Here is a 19,774-nt window from a genome sequence, read left to right as displayed (position 1 = left end):
CTGCATATTGTAACTTCACTTTTTCCTCAGTATAGAAGAGCTGAATAACTGAGGTGGAAACTGTGAGTTGTCTTTCAAGTACAACTCTGACCTGCTAAGGTGCCCAACTGTGATTCCCTAGAAGTGAGATCTTCTGAAAACAATCTCCATCCCATTTGAGTTGGAGCTTGGTTAAAGGTCAAACTACCCACTCCTGGCAGGCTGAAGGCAGAGTTTCCCAAACAAAAACTTCTGTGTTTAAATACATCAGAGGATCATGTGGAGTAGAGCAACCATTTACAGACATCTGGGGTAAATCTCAGAGTCATAGAATGCCTGAGTTAGAAGGGATCCTGGATGCCCCCTGGTCCAACCCCTGCTCAAGCTGAGCAAGTGAAGCTTCTTTCTTACTTTGAAGCTCCTTCTCCAAACACCAGTTACATCAAGCCATTCTCTACTAGACAGATTTTTGGAGGCCAATTTCTTCCCTGGCACAAGCAGGACTGAGAGAAGTGAAGCTCAACGTAACAACCAAGGTTCTGCTCACCTCTCTGCCTGTCACCCTGCCCTGCCAAGGGGTATCAGGTCACTCATGTTTCTTACCAGCCAGCCCTTAAACTTAGAATGATTTTTCTTTCTCATGTTTTGTGACTTGCTTCAAAACTTGGGATGAATACGAAGTTTCTAAATTGCTTTTAGGGAAGAAGGGTTGGGGAGATTTTAAGGTCAAAATCTGAACATTATTTATTCTCGAGTAGAAACTTATTTCTGTACTAAGATTATACAAAAAGAATTCCCTGGCCTATTCCTTCCTAACCACAGCCCAGCTCTAGCTCAGGCCTTTAAAGTCTGGCACACTTTCAGCACTTCAGTGTAGCTATCCAGTGCTTGCATCCCATCAGCAGTGCCATTGCTTCCACCGTGGCACTCCTTCCAGCAGCAGACAAACAGCTGCTCCCCCATACTCCAGCTGCTTGGGGACGTAGGAGCCTTCCTAAGGGGCAGTCATAGTGGCAAGTGGGCCTCCCCAGCCCTCCTGTTTTTCTGACAAGAAGGCTCTGTGGGATCTTCTCTGTATTTTTAGCTGAGTGCTCAGACCTGCCAAGGTTATAAATAGCCAGGGTGGGGGATGGGGGCGCGTGAGGATGGCAGCACTCGCCTGCCTTCCTGCATCTGTACACGCTGTACCGGATACTCAGAGCTCACTCAATTGGCCTCCACTACAAAGTCCAGATGTCAAGTCAGGCTCGCTGGCTTACAGCTCAGCATCCTCCCCCTTCTTCCTCTCCTCCAGCCAGGTGACTGCTGAAGAGGCCCCAGCAGTGCCCAAACACATCCAGCTGGCAGGAGCACAAGGTAAAGGTCATTTCTTGTTACCCTTCAGCTAAGAAGGAACAGCTTCAAGTTTCTTTTTCAGGTTCTCCATCAGCAGCAAGTTCTGTAGGGCCAGCCTTCTGCAGTCCCCATCAGGGTCTTTCTCCATCACATCTGCAAAAGAAGCAGCCACTGTTAATTGGAGAATGGGAAAAAGTTCCCCTAACGCTTCTCACTGTTTTACTGACAATCACAGAACTGAACAACAGTGTTTGCACCAACAGCTGGGCTGGACACCAGCACTTGCAGGAACTGCATTAGGCCAGAAGGCAGAGATGTATAAACTTGATCACATAAAGCAGCATGAGTTCAGCCGAGCCCTGACTGCCACATGGGATACTGTCCCACACTTGTAAGAGAAACAGTCAGCTGGTCTGAAACACTACAGAAACTGCCTGACCTTGGATCCCATGGGATAATCTCCATGACAGAATTTGTACTTGTCAAATTTGTACTTGTACTTGAGCTGCACAAAAGCTTTGTACAGCTGAGCTACAAGTGTGAATGAAGTCTGCAGCTAGAAATCCACTTTCTCCAAAGCCTAAAGCCTTTACTCTGCCATTCTTGCAATCTAAAATAGTCAGTGCTCCTTCCTGAATTTGGGGTCATGATACCATTCCAATCGGGAAAAAAGGAGATAGGCCCCAAGGTTCAGCATATTCTCCACTCTGAGGGACCAGTCTTCTGATAAACGAGTTCCACACTTCCCACAGCACGTAAGGGCAGCGTGAGGCTGTTCCCAGCAGCTGTTATTCCAGGGGCCCTTAATGAACCTGCAAAGTAAGAACCAGGATGCATGCAGGATGTCTGAGCAGGGGAGCCTGGAAGAGCAGGGAGCCTATGTGAGGATATCCTGTACGCACGAGCAGTGTGCTGGGAGCCTGGCACTGTCAGACCAAACACATGACTCATGTCACTGGAGCAGGGCTATTTATAATGCATGGAAAGCTGCACCCTGGTGCTTTGATACTCCCTCTGCAGAAGACAAAAAGGGAGGTTACAAGGCAGACTGGAACAAGCTCAAAAGCTCAGAGTGCTGCTGGTGCTGTTTCTGTTCCATGGACCTGGCACAGGAGGCACAAGGCACCAGAGTGTCCTGTTGGTCCTGTCATAAACCACATTTACCCATGACCTAGCTGCACAGCACTTGTAAGGGATGGGGAATTCCCTCAAAGACAGCTGCTGAGAAATCAAAGGAAGATTTCCTAGAAGCATTTAGGAATTCCCTCCCTCCCCCAGGAAGGATCAGGCTGCTCAACAGCAAGTCCAGCATGGGAATTAAGGGCAATGATGGACAAGTCCAAAGTGGATTCTCGCCTCTCTCCATAGCTGATATGTCCCAAAGCATCCAGTAAGTAGATAGTGCCAGGGCTGCAACCAACAGGTTGAAGGGCCAACAGTCAGTCATAGGACACACTAGAGCAGTTTGCAGAGATCCTGATGTAACAACAAACAGAAAGATCTGTGGATTTCTACTAAGCACAGCACCACTATCCCACTGCTCTCACTGTGCTTTGGCCATGGCAGGAGAAACACAGATACTTGAAGCTGAAACCTCAAGTGGCTAAAAGGGATAGTAGTCAAGGCTCCCATGCAGGACAACTTGTCATTCCCAACTACAGCACAGCTAATACATGACACCTCTTGCAAATCTTGTCTAGTAGAGTCATGAAGCAACAGCCAAGTGCATGAGCTCAGATCTGTGATTCAGTCACAGAAGCAGGTCCCTAGTGCCAGACTTGACCTATTGGAGCAGCAGGGAGGGCCCAGTACCTCCCTGTGCAACTGTTTCCCCAACAGCCTTACAATAAATAGGAAGAAAGGCACAGCCCAAGAAGCTGGTGTATTTCAGGAAGCAGCTCTAGAAGCCCTTTAAATTGCCCTTAAATTGCACCTGACAATATGTGAAACCTAAACTTCTTTAAAGCTTCTGAATGACTCCTACAGCAATTTTCCTTTCTCTGGTATACCCACAACAGTTATCTTACCCTACTCTCATTCCCACCAGGAATAACCATGCAGCTTTCATGCAAAAGCAATAGACAGGGTTTTTACACTACCTACAAGCATGAGAAGATGCTACTATCTTGGTCATCCTCCTCCACCTTCCCAAAATAACTCACTGAAAACAGATTACACAAACCCTCATGCTGGAAAGACATTCCTGAAAGGATTCACTTGGTAACAGCAGTGTTAAATGCAAATATAAGCAGATTCCTGAGAGCACACTGTGTCATGGGAAAAGTGAAGTCTTTGGCCCCACATGGCAGCTCTCTTCCTTTCAAAGGGCACAGAGTACCCCAACTGCCAGGATCAGAGACCAGCTGGGTCAGTGTTGCTTCCTGCTTGCTCCCTGTGGGAAGCAACTCAGCAGGAGTGAGAATGGTGAAGGAAACCAGACCAGGGAATCACAAGAGTCACCCTCAGAACACAGTGAAGGCTTCAGCATTAGTTCTTTTCCCTCCAGCTCACTGCAGTACCTGAGCACTGATCTGTGCAGCTCCAGCCTGCCAGAAACCACAGACACAGCTTGTGTTGATGTATTGTATGCTGGGTACAGCACTCAAAGTAATTTGCTGTCTTTTGTAGCTTTTTCTTTCCATTGACAATAGGAAACGAGACCAGGCCATGCTCCTCTTCCTCCTGTTTTCAGCTCTAACAACACCCTCCTCATGAGCACAAGGTCTAAACAAGCTGTACAAGCTTTGTGTGTTCCTGCAGGCCAAAGCCACTGTCTGGGTGTAACAGGCAATGTGACAACACTTCCTGTAGCTTCGTGAGGTGGGTGGTTGGGTGCTCAGACAGAGACAGGAGGCACAGACTGTCTTAGGGGATTTTTCTGGGTGGCCTGTGAGGACAGTCACAGTGTGTAATGCCATACCCAGCCCTTGGCTTATGCCTCAGGTACCTCAGTGCTGCATCTCTACAGCACACATGGTGCTCTACTTGCTGATCATGCAGATCTGTGGTGCACAATGCCAGGACATCACTGCTGCCATCACATCTAAAGAGATGCTGCACAAAGACTGCACCACTAACCAGAAAAGCACTGAGGTACCCCACCATATCTTACCTCCCAGCCAGGACTGAGTCTCCAACAGCTCCTCTGTCATGTCTGCCAGGATCCGCTCCATAGGGACACTGAGGAGAAGGGAGGAGATGCAGGACAAAAGGCCCTGGCGCACGTACCTGTGGAGACAGACTGGACTGGTTAAGAGCCTGCAGCTTTATGCTCTGCATTTCTTACTTACCTCAGGGGCTCTCCAGTTTCAATGGCATGATGGCTTTTGCTATATTCCTGCTATTTGCTATGTATATTTTGCTATATTATATGCTGCTTAGGGGTGTAATCTTGCAGCATGCCCCACATACTGAGCCCCTGCCATGCTGTGCACAGGAATCTAGCACAATTCAGAGTCCTGGACACATCTGAGAGCAAAACAGAAATTGGATGTTCACAGACTTTTGGCTACCTGTCTTAATTCCTTTCCAAGACTGAATGCTGGAATTGAATCTAAAGTTTTCTCAGCTCCCTAAGTAAACACAGATGAAACTATTACGAGGACAGGTGGTCAGGAAATTTGACAACTTTTCCATAGGTAATGGCTGTACTGCCACACTAGAGGACACCAGCAAAGTTCATATGTTGGGCAGGCATTAAACTCAGTCATAAAAACACACAGCTGGAGGAGAGCATAAAGTAAATGCCTTAAGTTACTGACACCTTGAGCCAGATGCTTGTCTTGGACAAACTGTGACTGGAGGCTGGCTCACAGCTGATCTTTAAAAATGAGAGAATACAATTACAGTAACTCACGAGTCTGTGTGGAAACGCAGCGCCCAAACAAACTCCAGCAGTGCCTTTCCCATTGCTGTCACTGCCTGCAAAAAAGGATTGTGACAGCATCACCACCCACACTGCCCTGTAGAGCTGGGCCTTGAGACATACAGCTCATCAAATCACAGCATGTCCTGAGCTGGAAGGGACCCACAAGGGTCACGAATCCAACTCCTGCTCTGCACAGGACACCCCAACAATTCCATCATGTGCCTGGGAGTGTTGTTCAAAAGCTTGAACAAAGGTTTTGTTAAGATCTGTGCAACAACTGAATTTACTTTACAGATGGGGAAACTTTGACAGTAAAGTGAAATAATGTGCCAAACCCCCCCCCAGGAAGCAAAAGAAAGTGCAGGGGTGGCTCAAATCCCATGTCTGTTTTCTTCTCAGCCTATTTCACAACTTCTCAGCCCACTCAACTCCAACTTGCTGCCAGTCTCAGTGAAACAGGCCCTGAAGCACATGGCTGTTCCAGAAGGCACCTCAAGTTCCCAGACTGGAAGCTACCCCTGCTCTCTGCCCTTCCTTACCACAGTGTTGACAGCCAAGTACATCAGGATTGCTAAAGTGTGGACCAGTCTTCCAAGGACTAAGTGATCTTCCCCCAGAAGATCAAATGTTGTTAAAGGCCTGCAAGTGCAAGAGACAGAGTTGTGTAGCAGTGAGAAGGCTGATCAGTGCCTCTTTGCAACAGTCAGGAGGTTATGCAGTGGAATTGTCCCCAAAAGCCTGAATCCTGCAACAACAGTCATTATACAGACACTACCAGGTTAACAGAGATCAGAGCTGTTTGCTCTCATCCTTTCTCCCAGAGCAATATCCTCTATTCACACAGAAGGTATCACACATTCTACCAACAGACTTTCCTTGGAAAGACCTACAGGCAAAAGCTATCCCCACTGCCACACCATTACAACTGGCATTACAATAATCTTGGTTACCATGGAATGGATTACTCAGCCTTCCTTAGGTTCACAAAGACCTAAGGGACTGACAATAAACTATGTCATGTGCCCTATACTGTGGCCTCAAAGACCAGTGCTGGTGACAGGTCCAATCTGAGACAGAGCTAACTTTGATTCAAGATTGCAGTCTGAGCTCTGTGGTTTGTGTGAACCTCCCACAGTAAAGGCTCAGCCAAGACAACTGGTGTGGTACTGCCAGAATTACTTGCCTGTGTACCTGCTGATGCATCTTCACTTCTGCAGGGTCCTACATACTCCTGCCCCACAAGACTTCAAAGGCTAAGTCCAAGAGACTACAACCCTCTCCTCCCCAAGCTTTGTGAAGGACCCAAGTGCCAGTGTGGTGTCACTGGGCTCCTGCACAGCTCCTGGGCTGTAGCCTGCTGCTCTGAGGCCAGCAGGATAAGCAGAAAGGTTCACTTTGGCAGCTGCCATGCCCACATCTCACATCCTGAGGTGTTCACACTCACCTGTCAAAGTGCTCAATCAATGGGAAAAAGAAATACCCAGCAACAGAATTGAACTCGTTTGGGTGGGAAGCCAGTTCCACTCGAGACTGACCCTGTCCAAGAGAAAAGTAAAGTCTAGGCACAAGATATTGCACTCCCAGCTCTTCCACTTCACTGGATACTGTCAACACTATAGATTCTTTGCAGCCAGCCCATCATCAACCACTGCTTGTACACCTAGGGCTACCAGTTTCCTGACTGGATTTCCCACTTCGGTTCTTTTCCACATCTAAACATTTCAACGCAGTATGACTCAGTACTGCTCAATTAGATATAAGGAACAAGAATATGCAAGGGATAAAGGAGTTTTGGAAGGCAAACTGTCCAGGCTGAACCACAAGGAAATTCTGGAAACTAGGAAACTGGCATCAGTTTATCTCTCTGGAAAATAGGAAGGCTGAGACAGTGTAGTCCAGAGGCAGCTAGTCTGATGGAGGCCCTGTGATCTGTGAGGTGCAGTCACAGCTCCCTGCAGTGGCCATACAAGCTCAGAACAACAATTATCTCTCTAACCTGAAATTCCTTACCTGGCTTTATCTTCCTCTCCCTGTTGGGAGAGGACTACAGGAGTTGGTACTCTGCACCAAAATACTCAGACTCCATAACTTCAAATATATATTTATCTGACTTTCCTTTGGACTGGGTCCACTTTCACAGGTATTTTGCTCTTTCCAGATAAAGCGTAGAGCAACTCCAAGTGTCCCTATTTTTTGGTGGATTTGACATTAGTTTGCTTCTGGCCTCACCATATCAAATCTCCGAGTCTTGCTTTTGATCCTCTCATCAACAATTCTTCTCCAGTCCTTAGACCTGTCACTTCCTGGAAGGAGAGGGATACAAGGCTTTTGGGCACCAGAATGCTTGGTCTTCCCATGGAATTTGGGACAGGACAGTTCCTGAGCTGCCAAAACCAAAACCTAGATAAAACAGAGAGAAGCTCAGTCAAAAAAGGGTAATCCCTAGGGAACAACAACAACAGCATCACCAGCATCCAAACTGACAGGAGCAACAAGGCAGAAAGGCACAACAGTTTTATAGAGTGAAGAACAGCAGGAAATTGACCTCCACCAGCCACCTGGCTCTGAGGTACTGACCAAGCAATTGGTCACTTAGCCCTGAAATAGAACAGCGGCTCCTTCTTCAGACACAAGTGTGGGAGGAGTCACAGACACATCACTGTCTTTCAGAATGGGAAGATAAAACAGATTGATAATGAGAAAGTAAACAGTGGCTTCTCCCAGGCAAATGCCCAACACATGCTCTGCATTCTGTGGGAAGGAATCCCTGTGTGATAGAGTGCAGAGGGTTAGAAACAAGACAGGAATGCCAGACACAATAGTAATGTAAGAGATTCCCATGCCTTCTCCCATGAGGCATAAAAGTTAATCCCATTACACCTCAGCACTGGTGCAACAGAGAGAAGGAAAGTGGGAAGTGAGAGCACTCACATCAAGGATGTCCATGCGCTGACGGAGGCTGTAGTTCAGAGAGTAGAACTGGGAGGTCAAGTACTTTGCAACCTATATAGAAAAATCAGGGTACAATGAACACAGACCCAGGCTAGGAACAGCCTTCCGATTAAAACTAAAAGCATTTAATTTCACAGGTTCTGCTTCCTGTTAGGTAACAGCAAGCCTCCAAGAGAAGGGAAGAAACATGCAGTGTAAATGGGAAATTCAGACATTTCCACTTCTAGGTTCTCCCAAAAGAACTAAATAACAGATGAGACTGCACCATTCTTCTCTCCCTTCTATGCAGAGGTACCCAAACAACTACCACAGCAGCTAGGAGACCTCACTGTGGCCTTTCAGTACTTAAAGAGCATTATAGGAAAGATGGAGGGACATTTTTTACTGGGGCCTGGATTGCATGAAGGATAAAGGTGGTAGAGCACAGATCTAGATTGGATATTAGAAAGGAATTGTTCCCTGTGAGGGTGAGGAGACCCTGGCACAGAGTGCCCAGAGAAGCTGTGGCTGCCCCTGGATCCCTGGAAGTGTCCCAGGCCAGGCTGGATGGGGCTTGGAGCAACCTGGATAGCAGGTTCCTGCCCATGGCAGGGGGTTGAAATGAGATGGACTTTAAAGATCCTTTCCCACTCAAAACAGTCTGTGATTCCCTGATTACAGTCACCAGTCAGATCTTCTCTGTAGAAACTCTTTGTGCCTCAGCTTTCCTCTATGTGAAACCCTTAGTTACAACAAGTCGTTATCTGATCTGCCTTATCAGGTACACGAAAACCAACAGCTTCCAGTTTCTCCAGTCTGACAGGGTTTTCCTTTTCCTATTGCTTCAGTCATTCCTTGCAGATTCTTCAGGAACATAAATGTTGTTACACCTGAACTACCTGTTCTACCACTCTGACAGCTCCCTCTTATCAAATGAGAAAGAGACTACAGCTGCTTCAATTTTTGCCTGTGATAGGAAAAAGGAAAATAGTAGGAAGAACTCACAGGTATTGGGTCTGTAGTTAAAACAGCTACTTGAGCTTTTTGACGGAGTTCCACAAAGCCTTCAATGCAGGTCTTCTCCTCCAGATGCAATAATATTTTTGCCAGCTCTACACTAACCTTAAAATACAAAAAAAAGGAATCAAAACCCTGATAGTGTTTAGGTTTTCTCTTCATAGAAATTATGGACCACTTCTAATGTTTAAACAAAGACAAGGAGGTATTCTGTTTAGGGAACATATCCAATGCTTAGAAGGGAGAGAAAACACATTAAGCCAAATGGCATCAGACTTATTTCTCAAAACCCTAAACAGATCCTCCATCTACCAATTCTCTGTCCACGTTTCACCTGGGCTTTTTGAAGAAGTGTAGCATCATGACATAGAATGAATTGTCACTGTAACCGATAGGTTAAAGGGTACAGTAGCAGAGCTCGTCTCTTTCTCAGCTGGTGTCTCTGATACTTTCAAATGCTCACTAGCAGGTAGTGGCAAGCACTCTGCACAGTGACCTTGTCCCACCTTCTTCTCCCCTGAGCTTTTCATCTTCCAGTACAATACTACCACTCCCTCCACAACACATTTAGCTTGTGCAAGCAAACAGGGAACATACATTTGATTTTGTCTCCATTTTCATTGGGGAATACCAATTAAATTGAATTTCAATTCAAAAGCCAAAATGGCTGCTCTGTAATCTGCACTTCTAGTGTTTTCCTGCCCAGCACAAAGCCTGGAGCTTCCTCACACTGGCAAGCACTACTTGTAGGATGTTCCATTTTGAGCACTGGAGCTGTGAGATGGCAGGGTGTTGCCAGGACTTCTGCTGCTTCTCTGTTCCCCTGTACTTTATAGCCTCACCTTCAAGGCAATTATTTCCTTCTACTTCCAAGTTGAAAGCTTGTGAACGTATACCTTTAAGCCAGCTACATATTAGCCTGGCCTTCTGCTCCACTGGTATATTTAGTCTCCTTATGACAGCAAAGGGATAGCCCCTCTGGCAATACAGCCCTCTAGTAACCCAGATCATAATATTCCACCTCTCTTGTTGCTGCTGGATTCTTCCGTACCAAGCCCTCAAGGGCCTTGACTGTAGCTTCCCATTTGTCCACATCTTCAGGTCTTGATCCAGTCAGAACTGAAATCCAAGGACAAACAAAAGATATTAACAGAATGGCTGTGTTCAGCTATATAACAACTTTCTGCCAATCATATACCAAGCTGTCTTGGTATAGACACTCAGCATGACCAGCATTAGGAACTAAACTAAAATGAGCTTCTTCAATTAGATCAGAAAACATAAACCTACAAAAGAGTTCACTCTCCCAAGCTCAGTGAGAAACAGATAAAGACTCAGCCCAAAATCTCCTACCCTCAATACAGTCTCGGATATACATGGGAGCCTTAATTTTTAGCTCTTTATCCTCAGACATGTCATAAGGGATGAGGTCATCATCACTGTAGAAGAAATAAAGGCAAGGGTTAGTTTATGGGGTGCAGATGTTCTTGCTTTCCCAGACAGCCACACAAAAAGAATCAGCGCATATACTGTTATCACCTCATCACTCCTGTATCACTCAGCAGCACTGCTGAAGCCTAGCCTGAGAGGGATCCTTGACATAAAACCCCATATATATATATATGTATATTTCTTTATATAGTGACAGAATCAAGCAGATCCATGGTTAAAATGGGTAAATACATTCACAGTTTCCAGGAAATATATATCTAAGTCCAAAAGAACAAATACAGTGGCTGCACACAACACAAGCACTGCCTAAGTTATTGCCTAGTGTAATTTTCTACGAAAAGCCCTGCTCTGCTGCAAACCACTCAGCTGAACAGGGTCAGAAATCAGAACAATTGCCAAGAAATGCAGGTACAGGTAGATGCTTTTTCCCCACATCTGCCATTTATTTTCCATTTCTTCCCTGTTTCTTGCCCTGTACCTGTCAAGCTCAGTATCCGACTCCTCATCTGGCATCACAGGGGCCGCTCTATGGGATTTCTCATCACTCTCCAGTACCAGTGGCAGTGCAGCACCTGCTTTCTCACTCCTGTTGGGGAACAAGAAGTTTTAAAATGCATATAGTAATAGTTCTTACAAGGAAGAAGCTACCCACCCTACCAATCCTTGCTGCCTAAATAGAACAGCAGATAATCATTCCTGCTGCAGTTTCGCATTCAGCTTTGCTGAAACAAAGAACAAAGTACTGGGAAGTAAAATGGAATAACGGAAGAAAAGATCCACAATCTTTTAACAGAAGAGCAATGGATAAAAAAAATTAAACAGGTTAATTTGCTGTGCTCCCCTGCACAACATCTGGCCCTGCTAAGGAAAGACTCCAATAACCAGACCACATAGATTTGAAACTGTGAATGAAACTGAACTGGGAGTAGGTTTAGATTGGATATTAGGAAGGAATTCTTCCCTGTGATGGTGGTGAGGCCCTGGCACAAGGGTGCCCAGAGAAGCTGTGGCAGCTCCATCCCTGGAAGTTCAAGGCTAGGTTGGACAAAGCTTGGAGCACTCTGGTCTTAATAGAAGGTGTCCCTGCCCATGGCAGTGTGGGGATTGGAATGGACTTTAAGGTCTCTTCCAACCCAAACCATCCCATGACTCTTTGAAATGGGAAAAAACCATTTTAAACCATTGTAAGGTCTTGCATAGGATGAATACAATCATTGAGAATATTTTTTCTGTCTCTACCTATTTCTGTGGACTTTGGCATTGTCCTTTCATCTCTCTGATTCTCAAAAGGTGTTTCTAACAGCTGTCTACACTGATCATTCCCCTAAAATGGGAGTAATAAATCTTTTGTACTTCCCTGGAATGCTAGACAGCTTCATCTGTCAATAACAAAGTGCTTCACTCCTCTGCTGATCAAACAATGCTTCAAAGAGCCTCAGCTCTGGATGTTAGGAGCACTGAAGAGCCAGACTTTAGAGTGACAGACACAGCAGATTTTTGTCACAGGTGAATGGGCTGGGGGCATACAGCACAAACACCAGATTTCCAAGAAGCAAAGAGAAATGCCCATGTGATTCTACACAAGGGAACACAAGACCCCTATATCACAGTTTCACCACATGCAGCTATCAACAGGCAATTTTAATATACACTACCAATTGAATTACAAATGTAATTAAATCACATTGTAAGAAGGTGATGCATTATGGTGTTTAAGAATACACAAAACATCTTGAATACTGAACATAGGTCTTGTGTGTAATGGAAAAAAAGGCACGGAGAAGGGCAAGAAGATGGCATGTATAGTATCAATAACTTACTCATCAACTGGAAGGCTGGGGACAACACAGAATGATGGAGTCTGCTCCAGAAGTGACTTCAATTCTTTTGTTTCATCATCATCTTCATACTAGACATACAGAATAACTGTTGCTGAACTGAATTACTTACTGCAAATATGCCCAGCATTCAACATTTCACCCTTCTACTGTACATGGACTAAACCATGAGCAGATGAACCCTCACTAATCCTGTTTCAATCCCCGTACTGACAGCAGTGGCAGCTGTAATCTTTGTCCTTGTATTTAAGAGTAGTACCTGATGACACCTTGTCTGAAAGTCATTTCCATCTTTCAAATGCTTAATAAATGGTAATGTGACAGGAGGAATGTGGCAGGCTTTTAAAGAATTAATGTGATTTAATCAGATAAATCACATAAATTCTATTGGAAGGAGCAGAGCAAATATGTCTGTGTCAGTCTTGAAAATTCCAGCTCAGAACAGGTCTTTCCACCATGCAAGGGACCAAATGCTTTAAGTTTGAAGTTCACTCTCAACTCCTACAAATCAGATTCTGATTCCCTCATGCAGTAAGATAAACTTTAATTACCAAGTTTATCCCAACCTCTGCCAGCAGACTGGACTCCTGAGGTAACTCTTAGCCACCTGACCATTACAATACAACTTCTTTTTTGTAAACATTCTCTCTTTTTGAAGATGGGACTGCCTTTCCTTATTTCCAGATTAAAAGGTACTATAATGCCCTAGATCATCTGGTTTAAAGCTTTTACTTCCTCTAAGCCCAGCACACCAGTCATAAATTTCACTGAAACCTTCACCTCAAACTTCAGGACAGGCCCCTCAGTGTTTATTTTCAAGCTGATGGCCTCTGCCACCACCATGCCCAGACGCCTTAGCTGTGGCAGACTGCTGTCCAAATGGCATTTCACACCCTCCATCATGCTTGTCAGAAGCTCTGAAACAAACAACAAGCAAATGGTGCATGATCGAAATTCTGAAACAGTGGCAGAAACAAACACCATCTTTATATGTTTCCCTGAGGGCAGCTTTACCCATTCACCACCCAGTAATGGATAGAAAGGGTCCTTCAACTGTGGCTTCCCTCCCTGCAGTATCAGTGATGCCCTTCAGAACCAGCACAGCAAACTCACACTCCTCCACAGGGTACAAAGTCAACAACATGTTACAATATATTTTAAATTTGCAATATTTTGGTTTTCACTGAAACAAAAAAGGATGGCAAATCAATCCTTGGTTTGGTTTTGGAGTGCGTCATGTTTTGAGGACATTACAAGTTCTGACCAGTACAACCATCACACAGATACAGGTATTTGCCTAACTTTGGATATGTTCAAACAGGCAGATAACAGAAACATTTCTCAGCCTTCAGGGAATACTGGTTACCAGCTTCACCAGGCAGGCTTAGTGCTGTTTGATGGACCTCCTTCATCTCAGAAAGCTTATCTTTTCAACAGCTGCCATACAAAAACCTGATTATAGAACTACAGAACTGGTAACTTAAGGTAACTTATTCACTTAAAGCACAATTAATTCTAGAATGAAACAGATGAGCAAGTCTTGAAGTGAACCTTCATATCACCATAAGTAACACACACACACACACACACACACACAGAATTAATTGTAGACATTGTATTTTTTTTTTTTTTTTTTTTTTTTAATGCAACTGAAACAGAGATGTTAGACCAGGACCCCTGTGTGCTATGCACTCTGTGAGCACAGAACTGGAGGTCCATGACAGTGACTAACCTGCTCACTTCACGCTGAGGAATGCCCATGGACTGTCAGACTGTCAGCTAACAGTTTTTTACCCCTAGATCCCTCCCCTGCCTCTCTGAAGCTGCACCCATGCTCCAAGGTTAAACCTACAAATTACAAATCCCATTACAAATTCCTCTCCCAAGTCCCAGAGTCAGTCCTTGCTTTCCTGTGACAAAACTTCAGGGTTTTTAAACCACTGCTCACATAAGAACCTTGGAATTCTATCATATAAATGCTAAAGAGGATTCCAGCAGGTTACCCCACTTGCCAAGGTGAAAGTGGGACAATTCTGCATATCCACAGGTCAAAACAAGATATTTTTCTACTCATAGTAAGACACTTTGCTAAACAAATCTAAGCCCTGCTTCTCACATAGCCTCACCTTGTCTGCAGCTCTCAATTTCAGGCTCCTTCAGATGTGAGAGGCAGATGAGGATAGCCTTGCTAATGTACAGCTGCTGCTCAGCTGGGGAGTGTTTCACAGCACTGCTGCTGCTCCAGGTCTCCAATAGCTCCTGCAGCACCTAAATCAGAGAACTCAGAGATAATTTTTGAAGCACATTTTTACACTCTCTACAAAGAGAGTAAAAAAAAAATATAAATTTTGTATTTCAGGGCCCAAAACATACTGTATTTGACCATCCACGAACTGTACTTTCATTTAAGATATTCTTAAATATAATGGGTTTTTAAATTTAAAAGTGATGTTTACTTCTCCTTGATAAATATTATATGCAAAGTGATATGTATTATTACCAAAAAACCAGTATGATATTGTAAGGTTTTATCTGTGTTTAGTCCAATTTTAGATAACTGTCAGTACTTCCAGATCATTTTAGAACATGCAAACAGTGGAAAAAATAATAATTTGGCAAAATGGTAGGGATTTCCAGATACACAGATTTTGTAGAAGTTTCATCACATTGCTGACTTGAAGAGGCAAAATATCTTCCATCCCCACTGAGGAAAAAGTGCATGAGAGAGATTCTGAAACATCAACCATTTGGTAAACAGACAACTGCCCACCAACTTGATCCCTTGTTACCATGTGCCCAGCCACATAAACAGGGTGACTGAGGAAGCTGAGAAGGACAGAGGACATGGGACATCTGTCAGAATCCAAGCTTCACTAGTTTTGCTACTTGGAAGACCATTTACCAGTTAAATATGAAAAATTAATCCCAGCAGTGCAGAAAGAAAGCTTTGATTCATTTATCACAGTTCACTTGGGATATGGCTGGGCTTCCCTCATTCTCATGAAAGCAAACAAAGTCTGAGAGAAGCACCCCCAGACACACAGAGAGCACACTGTTCCCAATGAGACACCTCAGTGAACCTTACTCTGAGCAACAAGGTGCGCCGGAGGCTGTCCAGGGACAGATAGCCAAGGAGGTTCTGCAGCACTGCTGTCTGAAAGGAAAACCACAACTCCTGCTTCAACTGGACATAAAGCTGTGATATCCAGCAATGACAATGGTTTGTTTACTACAAATAAACCTCATTCTGAGGGATGAAAAGCAAACAAATTTTAGAAACCAAGTAAGCACACATATGCAGTTGCTGATGAAATACATGGAAAATCATGACAGAAATACAATACAGTATTTTACCAACAAAACCAGCACAGTCCCAGGCAAACATAGAACTCATGAAGTCTAACGAATATCTCTCACAACAGCCTCACAAGCTACAGTACAGTTCCTAACACCCTGTGACAAACAGGTGCACAGGAAAATTCCCAACAGTCCTTGTCTCATGTCTGTGATCTAATTCTTATCCCCAAGGGTGGATTATGGCTGTCTCAACCTCCTCTTCCAGATTCTAAAATAACTACATGCCTTCAGCTCCCCAGAATTCTAAAACTCCATGCAAATAATCACTTTGTTCCAGAGGAGTACACTAATTCTGCTAATCACCATTAACCCTGAGAGAGCACATGAATCCCATGATTTCAAAGCTACTGTTCACCACTCCCTCTGTTACACTCTGCTGGTCAGTGAACAGCTGCACAAATGTGGGGAGACTGAGGGCTTATTTTAGAATGAAGAGTTAAGCCTCACTCAGCAACAGTAAGAGCTCAGCTAAAAACACACTGGCACCAAGGAAAACCTGGCACTACTATACTGCTGTTCCCCACAGAGTCCTCACCGTGTGGCCATACTGCAAGAGCAGCATCTTCTGTGTCACCACAAACTCAGCCTTCTTGTTCTTCATAACCAGGCTCCCCAGCAATCTGGATAAGGCATCTGCCCTAACAAGACAACAACAAAACATCAGGAATCCCTGTTATTGTTGTCATGCTGCTTCTAATCATAGGAAAATCTGAGAGCAGCTATTTGCAGCCAAGTCTCTAGAATACCTCTAAACTCATATAGTGAGGCAGTAATGGCAAAGAATGCTTTCACTTGTTTTTCTGCTGCATGCCATAATGTAGATACTTAAGAAATTGTGTAGGTTCTCCTTAAGAGGCAACAATTAACTACTTTATCCCTTGAGTCTTTTAGAAAACGGCAGTGTAAAAAACCACCTACACAAACACAGCATCTTTCAGGGACTGATACTGCAAGTATTTGTGACAATTCCTGCCTTTGCTGTGGATCAGGGAGAAAGCAAAGTTCTTACCCGGGTGCTCTCTGCACAAAACCAAGGACCACTGCTTCCATCCAGCGATCTGGCACACATTCCACCAACCGCCAGCATATCCTCTGCCAGATGCAGTCTGACTTAGTGAGGTCTGTCAGGTGGGGAACCAAAACTCCCAGAATTTCCTCTGAGGCACAAGAGAAAACAGTAAATACCCCAGAAGGGCAGGACCAGTACAACAGCATTTGAGACTGACCCGAGAATTTAAGATCTTTACAACATGAAGATATACAACATGCAGTTTTCAGTTCTAAATTGCTCCTACAGTAGAAATACAACAAGAATCAGGGAATCATTTAGGTTAGAAAAGCTCTCTAAGATCATCAAGTCCAGCTATAACCCAGCACTGCCAAGGCCAACACTAAACTGTGTCCCCAAATGCCACATCCACGTGGCTTTTCAATCCCTCCATAGATTTAGTGACTCTACCACTACCTTGGGCAGCTTTTTGCAATTCCTGACCATCCTTTCCATGAAAAAGTTTTCCTTAATATCAAATCTAAATCTTCCCAGCACAGTTTGAGGCTATTTCCTCTTGTCAGGGGAGCAGAGCCTGACACCCCACTTCGCTGCACCCTCCTACTAAGGAGTTGTGGAGTGAGAAGTTCCCCCCAAACCTCCTTTTCTTCAGGCTAAGCCCCCCTAGCTGTTCCTCATCAGACTTGTGCTTCAGACCCTCTCCCAGCTCTGTTGCTCTTCTTTGTTCGTGCTCAAGCAAGAACTGGAGAACTGACTGGTAAGAACCACCTTAGGCAGCCTATGGAACTGGCTACAATTTCCTCATCACAGTAAAGACTCAGAAAATCTTCCCTTCTTCCTCGCCCTCAGCCCTGTTAACTACTGCATTCAGTGGCTTTGAAGTTCTAAGCAAACCCAGACCAAAGGCTGCTCCCACAAGAGGCTACTGCATGTGGGCAGAGACATGCACTGATATTCATAATATTCAGACATGAAAAGCACTAAAAGACATTTAGTAGTCATACTCCAAATGGCAGAATCTCCCTATCCAAATTCTCATCCTGATGAGGATGTTCTCCCCATCAGTTTTTGAGGGAACAGGTCCCATTCATATAAACCAGGAGAAAAGCACCAATATCTAGCAGACACAGCTGAGCAGCCTCAGAGAGCAGAGGGCAGCCTGTGCAGCCCAACTCACAACAGCTCCAAATTAACTTTCTCCCACTCCTTCTGTTGATCATCATTAGAGTTATCCTCCCATGCTAATACACTAAAACATTTGTCCCCTGCCCAAACGAGCATGGTAAAACACTCACTTTGCCTTCCTTGAATGCACACCTTCCCCAGGACATGAGAAACAAAAGAGATGGAGCAGTCCAAGCCACCTGGGATAAAACACACACGAGCTTAAACAAGCATGGCACCAGCATCCTCCAACCTTCAGGAGGAGGTGCAGAGACTTCCATGAGTGTTGAATTCTGAAAACACGTTAACTTTCTCTTCAATCATCATCTCCTCCTCCCTTCACTACCTGCCTTCAGGCACAAACCAGCATTCAGTATTAGTTATAGTGGCAGGCAGAAGGCTAAAGCAGCTCAGTCTCACTTTAATGCAATGCCACTCGTAGCAATGTGACTGGTTGATTCAGTACCACTCATATCTCCCAAACAATTCCTTCAGCACACACCAAGTGACCACAGCTAAGCTTTAGCAACAGAAGATGTTGTTTAATTGCTTGGAGGATTGCTGCTTTCAGTGTACTCCAAAAGGCCTCAGCCATCTTCCTCATTCTTGGAAATTAATGCTTTTAGGATAGCCTGAAGGAGGAACACGAGGCTCTGTAAAATTAATCATCTGTACTTCAAGCAGCAGCCATGAGGTCCACGCACAGAACACTTCCTCAGAAAACACAATCCTAGAGTAGAGTTATCCTTGCAGCCTTACCCCGCAGAGAGTCAGAGATCTTCTCTAGCACCTGGAGAACTGCATCACCCAGAAGAGGAAAGTAGTTCTGTGGGAAGAACACTGGTGGGTTTTTCCCCTGGAGTTTATTGCTCACATGCTCGGGCAAACACACGATCTTGTTCAGCAGGGAGTCCTGCAGCTCCAGGCAGCCCGTCTGTGCCTGCTGATGACAGACCTCCCACAGCAACGCTGACACCCGGCCCTTCTGCAGGAACTGCTCCAGGACCTCAACTACCTCCATAGGGTCAAGGCCAGAGCTGGGTGAAAATAGTTGTAAGTTATTTCCTCTTTTAAATGGTAAAAATAAGATTTGCATGCTACTGCTTTTCTGTTGTGGTATCACCACAGAAACGCCTCTTTTCTGCTATACTGGAATAAAAAAAAATAATTAAAGCGATTTTAATATATTTTTATCTGCAGCTTCCTCGGCTCCAAACATTCTGGACCTTCAACAACCACGACTGAAAGAGCTCTGTGACTGCGGGACGCACAGCATCGTACGGGGTCTGAAGGCGCTCAGGGCGGGGCAAGGGCTGCCCGCGCTCACCCACATCTCCGTCCCCCTCCGCACTCCAGCCCAGCTAGGGCATCCCCGCGGCGCGCCGAGACCAGCCCTGGGGACCCCCAGCCCGACTGCCTGCCCCGGTAAAGCCGCACTGACCCCATGGAGCCAAGGGCCTCCAGCAAGATGCAGAAGACAAGGCCGGGAGGGCCCTCCAGGAAGCAGCGCTGCCACACGCCCGCGGGCCGCGCCGCGCCGGGCGCCCGGGCCAGGCTGCGCAGGAAGGCGCCGAACAGCGCCCGCTCCCGCTCCCCGAGGGCGGCTGGGCCGCCTGCCGCCGACAGAGCGGCGGGCACCGCGCGCAGGGCCGCCGCCAGCCCAGCCTCGGCCCCGGCCCCGGCGCGGCTGAGAGCCGCCACGGCCTCCCGCAGAATGGGCCCCAGCCCCGGGTCCAGAGCAAGTCCCGGCACCGCTGCCGCCGCCATCGCGCTGAGGGGAGCACGCAGCGGCCCCACTTCCGCCTGCCCAGAGGAGCAGCCAAT

General features: G+C 45.6%; 1 protein-coding gene across 3 annotated transcripts; it reads right to left on the bottom strand.

Annotated features, from left to right (window-relative positions):
* Nucleotides 1–135: 135 nt before the first annotated feature.
* On the bottom strand, nucleotides 136–19,617 carry TELO2 (telomere maintenance 2). 3 transcript variants are annotated; one of them, XM_079321069.1, is made up of 20 exons: nucleotides 19,392–19,617; nucleotides 18,710–18,987; nucleotides 18,082–18,150; nucleotides 16,787–16,934; nucleotides 16,313–16,415; nucleotides 15,506–15,574; nucleotides 14,547–14,688; nucleotides 13,201–13,337; nucleotides 12,403–12,491; nucleotides 11,061–11,168; nucleotides 10,484–10,569; nucleotides 10,152–10,249; nucleotides 9,119–9,235; nucleotides 8,114–8,185; nucleotides 7,412–7,582; nucleotides 6,627–6,718; nucleotides 5,722–5,821; nucleotides 5,171–5,235; nucleotides 4,427–4,542; nucleotides 136–1,467 (listed from the first exon to the last, which is right to left on the bottom strand). In XM_079321069.1, exons 1-20 carry the CDS (start codon nucleotides 19,394–19,396, stop codon nucleotides 1,364–1,366), a joined length of 2,169 nt encoding a protein of 722 aa, XP_079177195.1. In that variant the 5' UTR covers nucleotides 19,397–19,617; the 3' UTR covers nucleotides 136–1,363. The 3 variants fall into 3 exon arrangements, with proteins under 3 accessions (XP_079177195.1, XP_079177194.1, XP_079177196.1); XM_079321068.1 differs by lacking the exon at nucleotides 19,392–19,617 and having other exon boundaries at nucleotides 18,710–19,373; XM_079321070.1 differs by lacking the exons at nucleotides 18,082–18,150; nucleotides 19,392–19,617 and having other exon boundaries at nucleotides 18,710–19,373.
* Between the last annotated feature and the right edge of the window lie 157 nt (nucleotides 19,618–19,774).

The sequence above is a fragment of the Erithacus rubecula genome, assembly GCF_903797595.1.
Source record: "Erithacus rubecula genome assembly, chromosome: 17".
Classification (NCBI taxonomy): domain Eukaryota; kingdom Metazoa; phylum Chordata; class Aves; order Passeriformes; family Muscicapidae; genus Erithacus; species Erithacus rubecula.
Note: the sequence above shows the minus strand (reverse complement) of the source record. Positions and strands in the feature narration are given on the sequence as shown.

What these genes read in the sequence shown, in the direction of transcription:
- TELO2 (XM_079321068.1), bottom strand. Translation starts at nt 19,046, where the DNA reads ATGCAAATCTTATTTTTACCATTTAAAAGAGGAAATAACTTACAACTA. An exon ending in AGCGCATGGACATCCTTGAT is followed by an intron (nt 7,583 to 8,113) that starts GTGAGTGCTCTC and finishes TGTTTTATCTAG; the next exon opens with GTTTTGGTTTTGGCAGCTCA. An exon ending in GACTCAGTCCTGGCTGGGAG is followed by an intron (nt 1,468 to 4,426) that starts GTAAGATATGGT and finishes CTTCTTTTGCAG; the next exon opens with ATGTGATGGAGAAAGACCCT.